Source organism: Carcharodon carcharias, chromosome 14, assembly GCF_017639515.1.
Source record: "Carcharodon carcharias isolate sCarCar2 chromosome 14, sCarCar2.pri, whole genome shotgun sequence".
In the NCBI taxonomy this organism is placed as follows: Eukaryota; Metazoa; Chordata; class Chondrichthyes; order Lamniformes; family Lamnidae; genus Carcharodon; species Carcharodon carcharias.
Window position 1 is genome coordinate 132,063,408 of NC_054480.1, and position 17,762 is coordinate 132,081,169.

General features: G+C 45.2%; 1 protein-coding gene across 1 annotated transcript in view; it reads right to left on the reverse strand.

Annotated features, from left to right (window-relative positions):
• Nucleotides 1–17,762, reverse strand: part of LOC121287619 — a 137,290-nt gene that overhangs the window by 35,468 nt on the left and 84,060 nt on the right. The window contains exons 4-6 of the mRNA XM_041205545.1: nucleotides 13,644–13,770; nucleotides 6,715–6,804; nucleotides 5,667–5,829 (exon numbers count right to left, since the gene is read on the reverse strand). Coding sequence (XP_041061479.1) covers nucleotides 5,667–5,829; nucleotides 6,715–6,804; nucleotides 13,644–13,770 — 380 coding nt within the window. The remainder of the gene's footprint in view (nucleotides 1–5,666; nucleotides 5,830–6,714; nucleotides 6,805–13,643; nucleotides 13,771–17,762) is intronic.

A 17,762-nucleotide genomic window follows, 5' to 3' on the forward strand; every position in this document is an offset into this window, starting at 1 on the left:
AGCAGTGTGCACCATGTACAAGGTGCACTGCAGCAACTCACCAAGGCTCCTTCGACAGCACCTTCCAAACCCACGACTTCTACCACCTAGAAATACAAGGGCAGCAGATGCATGGGAACACCACCACCTGAAAGTTCCACTCCATGCCACTCACTGTCCTGACTTGGAAATATATTGCCGCTCCTTCACTGTCGCTGGGTCAAAATCCTGGAACTACCCCCACCACCACCACCCCCACTCCCAACAGCGCTGTGGGTGTACCTACACAAGATGTTGAAGAAGTCGGCTCATCACCATTTTCTCAAGGGCAATTAGGGATGGGCAACAAATGCTGGCCTTGCCAGTGAAGTCCATGTCCCATGAAAGAATAAAAAATAACATTGATCCATTATGTTTACAGAAACGCATCTCTGCTCCGATTGATGTTTGTTTAACATTTGCCCTGTTGTTAATTTACAGTTTTTTTGAAATAGAGGATCTTTCTCTCCCTCTTTTTTGTGCATGTAGTGTCATGAAGGAGTTGGAGCTGTTTAATTCAAAGAAAGCCAAATAGGTTTGAAATTGGCCTTAGGAGAAAAAGATCTCATTGTACTATTCGAAGACGACCAAGAGGAGATCTTACCATATCCTCGTCAATTTTTACCTCTGAACCATCATTGCTAAAGCTGACTATTTGGTTATTATCTCATTGTGTTTGGTGGAGCTTGCTCTGTGAAAATTAGCGCGTTTCCCTGCATTACATCAGCCACTAGTTCAAAAGTGTTTCATCGGCTGTAAAGCAGTTTGGGAAACCCCGAGGCTCCTGAATGGAGCTACCCTCCTCAATAAATAAGGTACTTGCAGGCTTAAAAAACCCATTGCTCATTGCCCAGGGGTCTGCAGTTAGAAGAATAAGCTGCCTAATTTGTCTTATTCCAGTGGCAAAGGAGTACCACAATTGTGTTGCCTTGCCAATCTTCCCCTGCTCTTGCCAACTGCGATAATTCTTGGTGCCTGATGGTGCAAATGGAAATGGAGCATGGTGGCACCGTGAGGCTGGTGGATCAACACTCTCGACATTGGCAAGTAAGGGTAGCTGTGGATTTTCTTCTGTCTATTCTGGTTTTGTTTAGGTTGAATTTCTAAAAGAGCTATAGAAAGCATAAGAAATTGCTAATGGGAGAGTTTGAGTTTTTGCTTGGCTCTGTTGGTCTGCCTGATAGCCAGCATAAAGGGAATCCCAAAGTCTTCTACAGGCATATAAATAGTAAAAAGGTAGTAAAAGGAGGATTAGGGCCAATTAGGGGCCTAAAAAGGAATTTACACATGGAAGAAGTGGCCATGACTGAGGTACTAAATTAATACTTTGCATCCATCTTTACCAAGGAGGCAGATGCTACCCAAGCCATGTTGATAGACAAGGAAACTCAGTCACTAGAAGGGTTCAAAATTGATAAGGAGGAAGTGTTGAATAGACTCTTGGTACTTAAAGTTGACAAGGCACCAGGACCAGATGAAGTGCATCCAAGCATACTGAAGGAAGTGAGAGTATAAATTGCAGGGGCACTGGCTTTAATCTTTCAGTTTTCCCGAGACTCATGGGTGGTGCCAGAGGACTGGAGAATTACAAACATCATGCCCTTGTTCAATAAAGGTTATAAGGATAAGCCCAGCAATTACACACCTGTCAGTTTAACTTCAGTGGTGGGCAAGATTCTAGAAAAAATTATTCAGGATAGAATTAATAGTCACATGGGAAAATATGAGTTGATAAGGAAGAGCCAGCATGGATTCCTAAAGGGGAAATCATGTTTAACTAACCTGCTGGAGTTTTTTGAAGAGGTAACAGAAAAGGTCGATGAGGATAATGCTGTTGATGTGGTGCACATGGACTTTCAAAAGACATTTGATACAGTGGCACACAACAGATTTGTGAGAAAAGTTATTGCTCATGAAATAAAAGGGATAGTAGCAACAATGGATACAAAATTGGCTGAAAAATAGGAAGCAGAGAGTAATGGTCAATGGATATTTTTTGAGCTGGAGGAAGGCTTGTAGTGGAGTTCCCCAGGGGTCGGTGTTGGGACCCTTGCTTTTCCTGATATATATTAATGATCTAGATCTTGGTGTACAGGGAACTATTTCAAAGTTTGCGGATGATAGGAAGCTTTGGAGTGTTTGTACTGCAAGGAGAATGGTGTGGAACTTCAAAAGGACATAGACAAGTTGGTGGACTGGGCAGATAGGTGGCAGATGAAGTTCGATGCGGAGAGGTGAGAGATGATGCATTTTGGTAGGAAGAGCAATATGGACAGACAATATAAAATAAGGGGGGAAATTTTGAAGTGAGTGCAGGAGAAGAAAGACCTGGGTGCATATGTGCATAGATCATTGAAGGTGGCAGGACAGGTGAGAGAGCAGTTAATAAAGCATATAGTATCCTGGGGTTTATTAATAGGGGCATAGAGTACAAGAACAGGGAGGTTATGCTGAATTTATATAAGACACTTGTTAGGCCTCAGCTGGAGTATTGTGTACAGTTCTGGGAGCCACATCATAGGAAGGATGTGAGCACATTAGGGAGAGTGCAGAGGAGGTTTACAAGAATGGTTCCAGGGATGAGAAACTTCAGCTATGAGGATAGATTGGAGAGGTGGGACTGTTCTCCTTGGAGAGAAGAAGGCTAAGAGGAGATTTGATAGAGATGGTCAAAATCATGAGGAGGCTGGACAGTGTAGATAGGGAGAAGATGTTCCTGCTCATAAAAGGATTAAGAACGAAAGGGCACAGATTTAAAGTGAATAGCAAAAGAAGCAAATGTGACGTGAGAAAAATATTCTTCACACAATGAGTGGTTCAGGTCTGGAATGCACTGCCTGGAAGTGTGGTGGAGGGAGGTTCAATTGAGGCATTCAAGAGGGCATTAAATGATTATCTGAATAGATACAATGTGTAGGGCTATGGGGAAAAGGCAGGGCAATAGCATTAAGTCATAATGCCCATTTGGAGAGCTGGCGCAGAAACAATGGGTTGAATGGCCTCCTTCTGTGCCACTAAAATTCTGTGATTCTGTGATCATCTCTGGGTCAGAAGGCTGGGGGTTTAAATCCCATTCTGCTCTTGGCTGATACTTCAGCCTAGTGAGTGATCTTGATGGAGTTTTGCACGATAGGCTTTTTTCTAGGCTTTTCAATTGAATTATTCATCCCTCAACACGCTACAATCCCTAAGGGCCCAACAGCCATACTCATCACACTGGGCAACAGGCTGGCACACCCTGTGGATGGTAGGTCCAGGAATATAAGATATTTTTTCCTGTATTTCTGAAGCTTCCATCCTCACATTCAATACAAAAATTAGTCTTAAAAAAAAGGCATCACTAATCCCTTGTCCTTGCCTATTGAATCTTCTCACCTCATCCCAAGCTGCGCGGTCCTTGCAGGTGTGTGCAGGAGCGAGCATTCCACACATCTTTCACATTCTCAAGTAGCTCTTTGCTATACTAACCCATTGTGTAACCTGACGCTTTATATAACAAGACCATTGCTGCACATTGCAGTAGAAATCTGTTACTGCTACAGTTTACATCTGCACTTCACCAAGTAAAAAAAATGTTTATTTGAGAAGGAGACAAAAGGGGGAACAACCACACATTTAGCTCTAGACCAGGTTCCCTCCTTCTGCCTGTTGCCATCACCCTTCTTTATTCAGGTTCCAGCTCCCTCTCAAGGAAATAAGGACTTGTGTCTTTCATTCATCCCTTGATTTAACATCTCACCTGAAAGACGGCATCCCTGACAGTGCAGAATTCCCTCAGTATGTTGCGTTACTCAGTTACGTGGATAGAATGGAGAGGCTGAGAGAAGGTTTGATAGAGGTGTTCAAGCTCATGAGGGCTCCAGGCAAAGGAGAAACTGTTCCCATGGGTGGGAGGGTAAAGAACAAGGGGATACCAGTTAAGTTGATTAGGGAAAAAAAAATGTCATGAGGAAAACTTTTTATGCAGCAATTGGTTAGGACCTAGAATGCATTGCCTGAGCGGATGGTGGAGGCAGATTTAGTTGTGGCTTTCAAAGAGAATTGAATCATTATCTGAAGAGGAAAGATTTGTAGGGTTACGCTGAAAAGGCAGGAGAGTGGGACTAACTGAGTTGCTTTTGCCGGCGTGGATACAATGGGCTATGAGGTCTCCTTCTGTAATCATTCTAAGACTCTGTATGTTTCTTTGGAGTATCGGCCTGGATTATGTGTTCAAGTCTCTGGAGTGCAGCTATGAATCCACAACTTTCTGACAGAGAAGCGAGACTGCTACCCACTAAGCCATGGTTGACACATGCTGATGAATAGATATTCTACAATTTTCTTTATTCAACTTGGTGGACAGGAAATCAGCTAGAATGTTGCCATAGCAAATTGAGTAAGTAGAGTCTATGATTGTATTTGGGCCCTGCAAGCCAAAGACTGGTTAAGCCAAATAGCCTTTTTCTGTGGCTGGCACAGGCATGACAAATCGAAAGCCTCTTTATAAGTGGTAACCTTCTAGGCTCCTAAGTGGACTTTTGTTATACCTAGTTTACTTATGTTCATAAAGGTTAACATACAGAGTGTCTTAGTACCATGAATCTCCAACTCAGAATGCAAGGTGAAGCCTTTAATTATCCAATGATCTTCCCTCCATCATAAGGTCAGGCGTGGGGATGTTTGCTGATGATTGCATGATGTTCAGCACCATTTGTGACTCCACAAAAACTGAAGCAGTTTATGTCCAAATGCAGCAAGACCTGAACTTGAATTAGGTTTGGGCTGATAACTAGCATGTAACATTCACGCCTCACAGGTGCCAGGCAATGACCACCTCCATCAATACAGAACCTAAACATCACCCCTTTGACATTCCATGGCATTACTATTGCTGAATCCAGCAATATCAACATGTTGGGGGGGTTACTATTGACCAGAAACTGAACTGGACCAGCCATATAAATATTGCAGCTACAGGAGCAGGTCAGAGGCTAGGAATCCTATGAAGAGTAACTCACCTCCTGACTCCCCAAAGCCTGTCCACCATCTACAAGGCACAAGTCAGGAGTGTGATGGAATACTCTCCACTTTCCTGGATGAGTGCAGGTCCAACAATATTCAAGAAGTTAACACAATCCAGTCAAAGTAGCCCGCTTGATTGGCACCACGTCCACAAACATTCACTCCCTCCACCACCGATGCACAGTTGCAGCAGTGTGTACCATCTACAAGATGCACCGCAGAAACTCACCAAGGCTCCTTCAAAACCCACAACCACTACCACCTAGAAGTACAAGGGCAGCAGTGCACCACCACCTGGAAGTTCCCTACCAAGCCACACACCATCCTGACTTGGAACTGTAGCGAGGTTCCCTCACTGTCGCTGGGTCAAAATCATGGAATTTGCTTCCTAACAGCACTGTGGGTGTACTCACACAACAGGGACTGCAGCATTCAAGAACGCAGCTCACCACCACCTTCTTAAGGGAAATTAGGGATGGGTAATAACTTCTGGCCTAGCCAGCGATGCCCACATCCCGTGAATGAATAAAAAAAAGACACAGAGTTCTACAAGTTCACAGGAAACCAATTGCCTTATTCTGCTCCCATTCAGTTCCAACAACTGTGTATTTACCAACAATTCCTAACCAAAAGGAGAGCCTTACTGCAAAACCTTGACGAGGCCCTCAGTGACAGGCCATTGGGTGGTGTGCATATGAGAGTGGCCTGGGTCACTCATGCTCTGAGTTTCCACCTTCCGCTTAGTGAAATCTTGACTTTCAGTCAGGGACAGGGCTTCCTGGGACAGCTTGTCTGAGATCAGTTTGCCTTAACACCACATATAGGTAAGTCAAGCCCGTGGTCGGCTCATGAAACCTCCTTTTAATGGGTCAGGATATTACCAATCCATCTGCAGTCTTATTCTAATGAAGACTCAGGCCTCCATCAACAGCAGGCTAGCCAACTAACTTACTTAAAATGGACAGACAACTTGTTAAGTACATTAATGCCTTTAAAACCCAAGGCTATTAGCCAACCTGCATTGATCTGACCTGAAGATGTTCTGTTCAGTGCTTAACTCCCCATAGCTTGTACCGATTACACGGAGATGAAGTTGCTTTGTTTGTACATGGGTATTGTGTCTGCACTTTGATCTTGTGATGTCAACTCTGCGAATGTACCTTTAACATGTTAGCTGATACTATACACAAGGAATCATATCGAACTGGCTAAAGGCAACTCTTCTTTAGGCAAAGGTATTAACGGTGACCACCACCATCCCCCCATCGCCCCCCCACCACGGACTCTACCAAACTTTCTCCCCAACTCTCTTGAAGACACTGACTGTCGCTTTGATGCGAACTGACAGGGCCAGATCCACAAGAAGAACTCCTCTTCAAGCCTGGGATGAAGACTTTCAAAAAAGAGGAAGAAATGAAAATGTGCTGAAAAGATGGAATCTCACACCCAAAATATTTAGGTTAATGCCCTGTGGGGAAACTATTTGTGCCGGTGAAGGGATTAGAGGTGCTGCAAGGTGTGTTTGTTTATACTATATGAAAGAGAATCATCCCTTTTCAGTGCTTTTATCAGGGCAATGTTGGAATAAGAATCTTTGATGAACTCAGGGACAGCTACAAAACGAACCTGTGCTAGGCAGACACAAGAAGATCTTATAATCTCATTCCAGCTGTCACTGCTGATTTCTCGTACCTTCAGGATAGTTGACCTGGTTCCATGGGACCTTTGTGAATTTGACATTCCCAGGAGATGTCTTTATTTGAGTTGCAACTGCACTTACAGCTGTCAATAATCCAAACTGAAGTTTAGTCAACAGGAACAGCAGCACATCTGACCCAAGGCCTTTCTGACAGGGATTATCTGGCTCTGGTCAGCCAGCCTCTGCTTTCCTTTTTGTTTGTATTTCAGCCTTCTTTCATTTTATTTTTGGGCACCATTCACTCTGTGCCCCTATAATCGAGCCCACTCTTAACACTCCACGCTCAAGCACTTTCTAGCTGGTGGATCACTGGGCAGGAGACCAGGGTAGAATTTCCTCAGTCCAGCCTGGGCCTGTGGAGCCTAATTTCAGTGCCTAAAGAGTGAGGCCATGGGTAGAACACGGGATAGGAGAGAAACTACTTTCAAAAGAAGGAGTCCCACGTTTAAGACTCTTAGTAAGAATGCTGCTTGGTAAAGGATTTTTAGCAATGTGAATAGCAATAAAATATTTCTATTAAAATTAAATCCCTCCATTGTCTCATCCCTTCTTATCTCATATACCCTTCTCCAGCACTACAACCCCCTCCCAAAATCGACCAGCTCTCCATTCCTCTATCACCGGCCTCTTGTACACCTACCCCAACCACCCCTTTCGGTCCACCAATGGTAGATGTGCCATCTGCCACTTAGTCCCATTCCTCTCCAAACTCCTTTGCTTCCCCACCTCCCTCACAATGGCAAAGTTTGGCACCCCATCCACTCCCTTAAACATTTACTCCTTCCACCACCCGAGCTCAGTTGGCTGCAGTGTGTATCATCTATAATATACACTGCAAAATCATCTACAAAATCATTAAAAATCATCAAAATCATTAAAATAATTTACAAGATACACTGCAGCAACCTGCCAAGTTTCCTTTGACAGCACCTTTCAAACCTGCATGGGAACACCACCACTGCAATTTCCCCTTCAAGCCACACACCACCCTCACTTAGAACCATCGCCCTTCCTTCAACGTTGCTGAATCAAAACCCTGAAAGCCCTACGTAACAGGGCTGTGGGTGTACATACACCACATGGGCTGCACTGGTTCAAGAAGGCAGCTCAGCACTGCCTTCTCAAGGGCATTTAGGGATGACAAATGCTGGCCTAGCCAGTGATGCTCATATCCCATGAAAGAATTAAACAAAAAATGTGTCTCGTTGTTTGTAGGACCTGAGTTGCTGTTGTGTTGTCTTACATTTCAGTGGGGCCTACACTTCACTTGGGATGTCCTGAGCTTGTGAAAGGCATGCTATAAATGCAAGACCAGGAGAATAAATGGAGGAAGCAAAGGAAATTGAGTCCAAATCTGAATAGCCCTGTTACAACATCTTCCTAAGGCCAGCTTTCCTCAATAATTTACCTAATGTGTATGAGTAACTCCTGGAAGAAGAATGTTCTACTTAGTTCAGCTTCTCAACAATTCTCAGACAACTGACTCACTCTGGCAATTGTCAATATCTGTGGACACCCCCCCCCGCCCCACCCCCCCACCCCCCCAACCCCCCCCACCCCCCCACCCGCCGAAGCCAGAAACCCCAAAGACCCAACGTCTGCTTCATACAGAAGCTGTTAATTTGTCGAGTTTCCATGATTTGTTGGCACCTTGTTAAAGACAAAGAATCACTTTTGTTGACTCATTTTACTGGTTGGTGGATGTTGTGTAAATATGTGTTGAAGAGCTGCTGGCACGATGTGTCGAAACATTTAAAGCACTTTTGCCCATTTACAAGATAGGACTGATTTAATAAGGGCACACGGCAGGCTGGGTAGCTCCCCTCACATCGGGAAATTGTCGATCCACTGACCATAACTTTCTTCTTCTACGCCTTTGTAAAATTGGTTCTCCCATCCTCCACAGTGGCCTGCCTTAGTGAAGCTGACATGTTACTACTAGAGTTGTCACCAGTGACTCAGTTGGTCACATTCTCAACTCAGAGTTTAAAGCCCGCTCCATAAGACTTGAGGGTAAGATCTAGGCTGATACTCCCAGTGCAGTACTGAGGGGGTGCTAAGAGGTGCCCTGTTAGGGGATGTAAAAGATCCCAGGGCACTTTTTTTGGAAATAAGCAGTCGGAGTTCTCCCTGGGCTAATAATTATCCCTCAACCAACACAACTAAAAACAGATTATCTGGTCATTATCGCATTGCTGTTGGTGGGAGCTTGCTGTGCGCAAATTGGCTGTTGCGTTTCCTACATTAGAACAGTTGACTACATTTCAAAAATACTTCAATGACTGTAAAGAGCTTTGGGATATCCTGAGGTTCTGAATGGTGCTGTAGAAATGCAGGTCCTTATTTTATAACTGTTCTGTATTTGTGTGAAGTCAATGGAGTTGAGTGGAAAATTATCTTTCTGCATTGCTTCGACATGTTTTGAAGTTGTACTGATGGCAGATTGGGAGACTCCTGAAGAAGTGGGTTCCGCTACTGCCAGGCGTGATGAGGCCAGATGGTTTGTACTGATTCACTTCCTGCCTAACCTCCTGAGTGCCTTGTACCTCATCAGTTGCTTTGGGGTCTGGAGATTGGCTATTAAGTTTCTGTCCTTAGCCTACCTCTCATGTCAGGGCAAGGTGCACACAGGCCATTGTTGCCATTACGGGTTTAGTCCATCGACAGGTAGAATAACATTGCAGGCAGTCTGTTCTGTTGGCTGGCAGTGGCTTTGGCTCCAGGAGGGCTGGTTTCTATATGTCTAGCAAAACTGGTGCCACCTTGTTCTGGGTTGGAACTATCTCTACTGGTACTGAGGTAGCTGCTGAATTGTTGAACTTTCTACAATTGGTTAATCAGCAATAAAACAACTGCAGGGACTCACCAAAGTTCCTTAGACAGCACTTTCCAAACCCAAGATCTCTACCATCTAGGAGGACAAGGGCAACAGATACATGAGAACCACCCGGAAGTTCCCCTTCAAGCCACTCACCATCCTGACTTGGAAACATACTGCCATTCCTTCACTGTCGCTGGGTCAAAATCCTGGAACTCCCTCCCTAACAGCACTATGGGTGTACCTACATACAGGGACTGCAGCGGTTCAAGAAAGCAGCTCGCCACCACCTTTTCAAGGGCAATTAGGGATGGGTAATTAATGCTGGCCTAGCCAGCAATGCCCATATCTGGTGAATGAATAAAAAAAAGCCACCTGAGCCACCATGCTGTGTGACTTTTTTAAAGGTTAGTACAATAATAAAAACTTGAATTTATATAGCACCTTTAACATAGTTGAATGTCCCACAACATTTCACAGGAACGCAATCAGGCAAAAAAGAAATGACTTAGGGACATTGAAAAAGATATTAGGACAGGTGACCAAAAGCTTGGTCAAAAATGTAGGTTTGAAGGAGCATCTTAAAGAGGGAGTCAGAGCGCAGAGACGGAAGTTTAGGGAGGAAATGCCAGGGTTTAGGGCCCGTACAACAGATGGAATGTTTGTCAATGGTGAGATGAAGCAAGATGAGGATGCACAAGTGGCCAGAGTCGGACTACAGTGGTGTGTAATGGCAACGCTAGTAATCCTTAATGGTTGAGAGTTTGAATCCCACAATGGAAAAGTACAATACCAAGTTATTTTTGTCAACAAAAAATATAACCAATCTTCTGAGTTATAAACAACTACTTCACTAAGATCCTTTAGGGAAAGGAACCTGCAGCCACTACCTCTTCTGGCCTATGTTGTTGACCTTTAATATTTTTTCAGTGGCACAGCAAGCCACTTGGTTGTACAAACAATCGGAACAACAAGGGATGGGCAATAACTGTTCCCAGGTCAATGACAAATTAGGTTGAACAGGTTGTGACTTCTTTCTTTAGAAAAGGGAAGACTTAGAGGAGACAAAACAGTTTTAAAGTTATGAATGGGTTGGATACTGTAGAGAATATTTCCATTGCGAGGGAACTGTAGGTCCAAAAGTAGGGGCAATAAATACAAGATAGTTACTAGTCAATCTAATTGGGAAATCAAGAGAAATCTCTTTACTCAAAGAATTGTTAGGATGAGGAATTTGTTACCACAGGAAGTGGATAAGGAAAATAGTTTAGATACTTTCAAAAGAAAACTAGATGATTCCATGAAAGAAAAGAGAGCAAAAAATATGCTAAGGTTGAGATGAGGTATATGGGATGGGAGGAGACTCATGTGGAATATAAAGACCAGCACAGATGGTTTGGACTGAATGGCCAGTTTCTGTGCTTTGTTTTCCATGTAATTTTATGTAACAAAGAATCTCCTGATGTGCAGGGGCTCTAAGCACCGGCCATTGTGTGAACCAGGGGTTGGAGGCCAGTCTGCCTGGCGTCCCTCCCCAGCCCTGGTGACAGGACAGCTGCTGACTCAGTTTCTCCCCAGCTCCGGCAGCTGTTCCGAATTTACTGCCCGTGTCCCTTCCTGCTCCTTTTGGAAACAGCTGCAAATCTAACTGTGCCACTCCAGCCTCTAATAACCAGGGACCAGCTCAAACTCCCCCTCCATTCACGATATTGCTCTGCTGCCCCTATCCTATTGCACCAAGTCCAGTTCCCCCATTACCCGCTGTACCCATTACCCTGTTGGTCTACATTGGCTCCCGGTTTGGCATAGCCTCAATTGCATAATTACAATCCCTCCATAGCCTCATCCTTCCCTGAATGGGACATGCTACGGGTTTGGAAAAGGGTGGCAGAGTTTTAGATGAGCTCAAGTTTAGATGTGTACAAGGTGGGAGTCCGGCTGGCCTGGAGAGCATTGGAATAATTGAATGTGGAGGAAATAAAGGCAGGGATGAGGGTTTCAACACAATCCACACATGCGATGGGTGGGGTGAATCATGGTATCACAGGGGCTATGATTGGACAGTTCCACCTGATGTCATCACATGTATCCCCACACCATGTATACATTTTGTATGTCATGGCATTACCAGTCAATACGTGATACTGCAATGCCCACTCTGTGCTGATGGTTCATGGGCACTGTGGCCCAGGTCCAACATAGCCTGTGGTCTAACAAAATTTATTAGCTTCAGCTTCATGTGCTGCCAGCTAAAGGACACCAGGACAGTGCAAGGCAGTGGTCAAAGGCCAATACGAAAGTAGGTAGTAGCAGCTAGATGGTCTGCAGATTAGAGCAATTTGCATTTATACCGTGCTTTTAAAATAGTAAAGTCTCACAAGAAACATGGTAAGAGCATTCTCAGACAAAAATAAAAGCAGCAGAGATAAAGAAATGGACAGTGGGAACAGATGACTAAAAACTTGGTCAAAGAGTTTTAGGTAATGTAATTAGCTACACTCCACTAGGGACCATCAGCATCTCCCTCTGTTAGATAGAGACAGGTGGTCATATGGCTTAAGGGGAAGCATTCTGCATGAAGCGTGGGACAGGCAAAGAGGCAGCCCTCCTGGACTACTAGAGCTGGTAGCGGGATTGAACATGTGCCATTGGCATCACTCTACACCACAGTCAACTGAGCTAACTGACCACCAGGGTAGGTTTTAAGAAGTGTATTAAAGGGGGAGAGGTGAGGTGAGGAGTGTAGGTGGAGAGGTTTAAGAAGGGATTTCTAAAGGTTAGAGCCCAATGACTGAAGGCAGGTGAGGTGAAGCATTTGGAGGGCATAAAAAGAAATGGTGCAAAAGGTCTAAACCCACCTTCTAAATAGGGTTGCAGTTGCACATGAGTGGACTCATGCCCCACTTTGTACAAGATGGCTGTATTCAAAAACACCTGATAACCATCAGCAACGATGGTGTTTCAGGAATACCTTTTTTGGGGTGTCTCCATAAAGAACCTCCTCCTGTGAAAGTACTATTTAAATGCAAGTTGCTGTTGTTGCCTTCTCAGCCAGTGCCATGACAGAGTCCTAATGCTGGAGAGAGTGAATGTTTAAGGCTGCCAATCAAGCTGGCTGCTTTGCCCTGGATAGGGTCAAGCTTCTTGAGTGTTGTTGGAGCTGCACTCATCCAAGCAAGTGGGGAGTATTCAATCACACTCCTGACTTGTGCCTTGTAGATGGTGGACTAGCTATGGGGAGTCAAGAGGTAGTCACTCGCCATAGAATATCCAGCCACTGAGCTGGTCTTGTAGCCACAGTATTTATGTGACTGGTCCAGTCCTGTAAGTTTCTGATCAATGGTGACCCCCAAGATAGTGGGGGAAGCAAAACTGAAAATTAGTTAATAATACAATGACTACTAGTGGAAGGTTAGAGGTCTCCAAGAGGTTAAGGTCGCTAGGAGCAGCTTTGCAGGAGAGGCATCATGTGATAAATATTGAATCGTCATTCTGGCTGTATGCAAAGGATTAGATAGTAAATTTGAGAATCAGTCAAGATTAAATCTTGATTAAATACTGTACTGTGCCCAGCAAATAAGAACTGATTGTTGCAGAGTTTCACTATCATTAAGACAACAGTGAGTGTATTGTTTGGTGTTCCCGTAATAAGTAAGACATTCAGCGGTGCAGTGTTATCTCAGGTACAGTATACCTGTTTATCTATATTGCAGAGATAAGCAGCCTATTTCACTTGAAGTTCATGCAGGTTCACAATAAAGCAGACCTATCTCACAGATTATGACACACAGAGGAGTGAAAATGCCACAAGCTAATGAAGCGGGGGTGGGGGGGGCAGTTTAGAACAAGATAACATTTCCTTTTTATAAACTGTTTACTTATTGTCATCCTTCAAGACAAAAGAGTGAGGAGTGGATTACATCATTACCAGATAAGTTGGTGACTTTGGCTTTCTGTATTTATACTCGGGGATAAAAATACAAAATGCTGGAAATGTTCAACAAAAGAGGATGCTAAGGGGGCAATATTTTTACCCTCTTTTTACCTAGCCCCTTTTGCCCCTTTTGTCATTTAATCACTTCTTCCAGCCTATCACAAGCCTACCCTTTTGTTCTTTCGCCCCAATGTCTCCCAGTCTTGTTCCCAGCTCTGTGCTTGTTACATCTCTAATATCTTCCAGTTCTGGTGAAAACTCACTGACCTCAAACATTGGTCCAATTATTCCCTTGGGCTAAGAGAGAGCAAGGGAAGGATTTTCAGGTGGGAAAACCCCGAGTTTGCTTTCCCTGCACGTTCAGCCAAAATTAACCGCAACCCCCCCCGGACCCCTTTAACATCTTTTCAAAGAGTTTCCTGTCTGACAGCCGGATTGACAGGCAGCAAAGCTGATTGGGAGCAGATACCGGGTAAGCAGGGCATTGTGGAGGGGGATAAAAACAAAAAAACTGTGGATGCTGGAAATCCAAAACAAAAACAGAATTACCTGGAAAAACTCAGCAGGTCCGGCAGCATCGGCGGAGAAGAAAAGAGTTGACGTTTCGAGTCCTCATGACCCTTCGATAGAACTTGAGTTCGAGTCCAAGAAAGAGTTGAAATATAAGCTGGTTTAAGGTGTGTGTGTGGGGTGCGGAGAGAGAGAGAGAGAGAGAGAAGTGGAGGGGGGGGGTGGTTGTAGGGACAAACAAGCAGTGATAGAAGCAGATCATCAAAAGATGTCAACAACAATAGAACAAAAGAACGCATAGGTGTTAAAGTTGGTGATATTATCTAAACGAATGTGCTAATTAAGAATGGATGGTAGGTCACTCAAGGTATAGCTCTAGTGGGGGTGGGGAGAGCATAAAAGATTTTAAAATATTTAAAAATAATGGAAATAGGTGGGAAAAGAAAAATCTATATAATTTATTGGAAAAAAAAGGAAGGGGGAAACAGAAAGGGGGTGGGGATGGGGGAGGGAGCTCACGACCTAAAGTTGTTGAATTCAATATTCAGTCCGGAAGGCTGTAAAGTGCCTAGTCGGAAGATGAGGTGTTGTTCCTCCAGTTTGCGTTGGGCTTCACTGGAACAATGCAGCAAGCCAAGGACAGACATGTGGGCAAGAGAGCAGGGTGGAGTGTTAAAATGGCAAGCGACAGGGAGGTTGGGGTCATTCTTGCGGACAGACCGCAGGTGTTCTGCAAAGCGGTCACCCAGTTTACGTTTGGTCTCTCCAATGTAGAGGAGACCACATTGGGAGCAACGAATGCAGTAGACTAAGTTGGGGGAGATGCAAGTGAAATGCTGCTTCACTCGAAAGGAGTGTTTGGGCCCTTGGACGGTGAGGAGAGAGGAAGTGAAGGGGCAGGTGTTGCATCTTTTGCGTGGGCATGGGGTGGTGCCATAGGAGGGGGTTGAGGAGTAGGGGGTGATGGAGGAGTGGACCAGGGTGTCCCGGAGGGAGCGATCCCTACGGAATGCCGATAGGGGGAGTGAAGGGAAGATGTGTTTGGTGGTGGCATCATGCTGGAGTTGGCGGAAATGGCAGAGGATGATCCTTTGAATGCGGAGGCTGGTGGGGTGATAAGTGAGGACAAGGGGGACCCTATCATGTTTCTGGGAGGGAGGAGAAGGCGTGAGGACGGATGTGCGGGAGATGGGCCGGACACGGTTGAGGGCCCTGTCAACGACCGTGGGTGGAAAACCTCAGTTAAGGAAGAAGGAGGACATGTCAGAGGAACTGTTTTTGAAGGTAGCATCATCAGAACAGATGCGACGGAGGCGAAGGAACTGTGAGAATGGGATGGAGTCCTTACAGGAAGCGGGGTGTGAGGAGCTGTAGTCGAGGTAGCTGTGGGAGTCGGTGGGTTTGTAATGGATATTGGTGGACAGTCTATCACCAGAGATGGGCCCCAGCTATGCCTGTCTCTTTATGGGGTATGTGGAACATTCCTTGTTGCAGTCCTACTCCGGCCCCCTTCCACAACTCTTTCTCCGGTACATCGATGATTACTTCAGTGCCGCTTCATGCTCTCATCGGGACTTGGAAAAATTTATTAATTTTGCTTCCATTCTCCATCCCTCCATCATTTTCACGTGGTCCATCTCTGACACTTCCCTTCCCTTCCTTGACCTCTCTGTCTCAATTTCTGGTGATAGACTGTCCACCAATATCCATTACAAACCCCCCAACTCCCGCAGCTACCTTGACTACAGCTCCTCACACCCCGCTTCCTGTAAGGACTCCATCCCATTCTCTCGGTTCCTTCGTCTCTGTCGCATCTGTTCCGATGATGCTACCTTCAAAAACAGTTCCTCTGACATGTCCTCCTTCTTCCTTAACTGAGGTTTTCCACCCACGGTCGTTGACAGGTCCCTCAACCGTATCCAGCCCATCTCCCGCGCATCCGCCCTCACGCCTTCTCCTCCCTCCCAGAAACATGATAGGGTCCCCCTTGTCCTCACTTATCACCCCACCAGCCTCCGCATTCAAAGGATCATCCTCTGCCATTTCCGCCAACTCCAGCATGATGCCACCACCAAACACATCTTCCCTCCACCCCCCTATCGGCATTCCGTAGGGATCGCTCCCTCCGGGACACCCTGGTCCACTCCTCCATCACCCCCTACTCCTCAACCCCCTCCTATGGCACCACCCCATGCCCACGCAAAAGATGCAACACCTGCCCCTTCACTTCCTCTCTCCTCACCGTCCAAGGGCCCAAACACTCCTTTCGAGTGAAGCAGCATTTCACTTGCATCTCCCCCAACTTAGTCTACTGCATTCGTTGCTCCCAATGTGGTCTCCTCTACATTGGAGAGACCAAACGTAAACTGGGTGACCGCTTTGCAGAACACCTGCGGTCTGTCTGCAAGAATGACCCCAACCTCCCTGTCGCTTGCCATTTTAACACTCCACCCTGCTCTCTTGCCCACATGTCTGTCCTTGGCTTGCTGCATTGTTCCAGTGAAGCCCAACGCAAACTGGAGGAACAACACCTCATCTTCCGACTAGGCACTTTACAGCCTTCCGGACTGAATATTGAATTCAACAACTTTAGGTCGTGAGCTCCCTCCCCCATCCCCACCCCCTTTCTGTTTCCCCCTTCCTTTTTTTTTCCAATAAATTATATAGATTTTTCTTTTCCCACCTATTTCCATTATTTTTAAATATTTTAAAATCTTTTATGCTCTCCCCACCCCCACTAGAGCTATACCTTGAGTGACCTACCATCCATTCTTAATTAGCACATTCGTTTAGATAATATCACCAACTTTAACACCTATGACAAAAACAGAATTACCCGGAAAAACTCAGCAGGTCTGGCAGCATCGGCGGAGAAGAAAAGAGTTGATGTTTCGAGTCCTCATGACCCTTCGACAGAACTTGAGTTCGAGTCCAAGAAAGAGTTGAAATATAAGCTGGTTTAAGGTGTGTGTGTGGGGGGCAGAGAGATAGAGAGACAGAGAGATGGAGGGGGGTGGTGTGGTTGTAGGGACAAACAAGCAGTGATAGAAGCAGATCATCAAAAGATGTCAATGACAATAGTACAATAGAACACATAGGTGTTAAAGTTAAAGTTGGTGATATTATCTAAACGAATGTGCTAATTAAGAATCGATGGTAGGGCACTCAAGGTATAGCTCTAGTGGGGTTTTTTTTTATATAATGGAAATAGGTGGGAAAAGGAAAATCTTTATAATTTATTGGAAAAAAAAAGGAAGGGGGAAACAGAAAGGGGGTGGGGATGGGGGAGGGAGCTCACGACCTAAAGTTGTTGAATTCAATATTCAGTCCGGAAGGCTGTAAAGTCCCTAGTCGGAAGATGAGGTGTTGTTCCTCCAGTTTGCGTTGGGCTTCACTGGAACAATGCAGCAAACACCTATGTGTTCTTTTGTTCTATTGTTGTTGACATCTTTTGATGATCTGCTTCTATCACTGCTTGTTTGTCCCTACAACCACACCCCCCCTCCACTTCTCTCTCTCTCTCTCTCCCCACCCCCCACACACACACCTTAAACCAGCTTATATTTCAACTCTTTCTTGGACTCGAACTCAAGTTCTGTCGAAGGGTCATGAGGACTCGAAACGTCAACTCTTTTCTTCTCCGCTGATGCTGCCGGACCTGCTGAGTTTTTCCAGGTTAATCTGTTTTCATTGTGGAGGGGGAGTTGCACAAGGCAGGGGTGATCTAATGTTGTAGATGTTAAATTGGACATCAGGGAATGGTGGGGGGAGATTAGCTT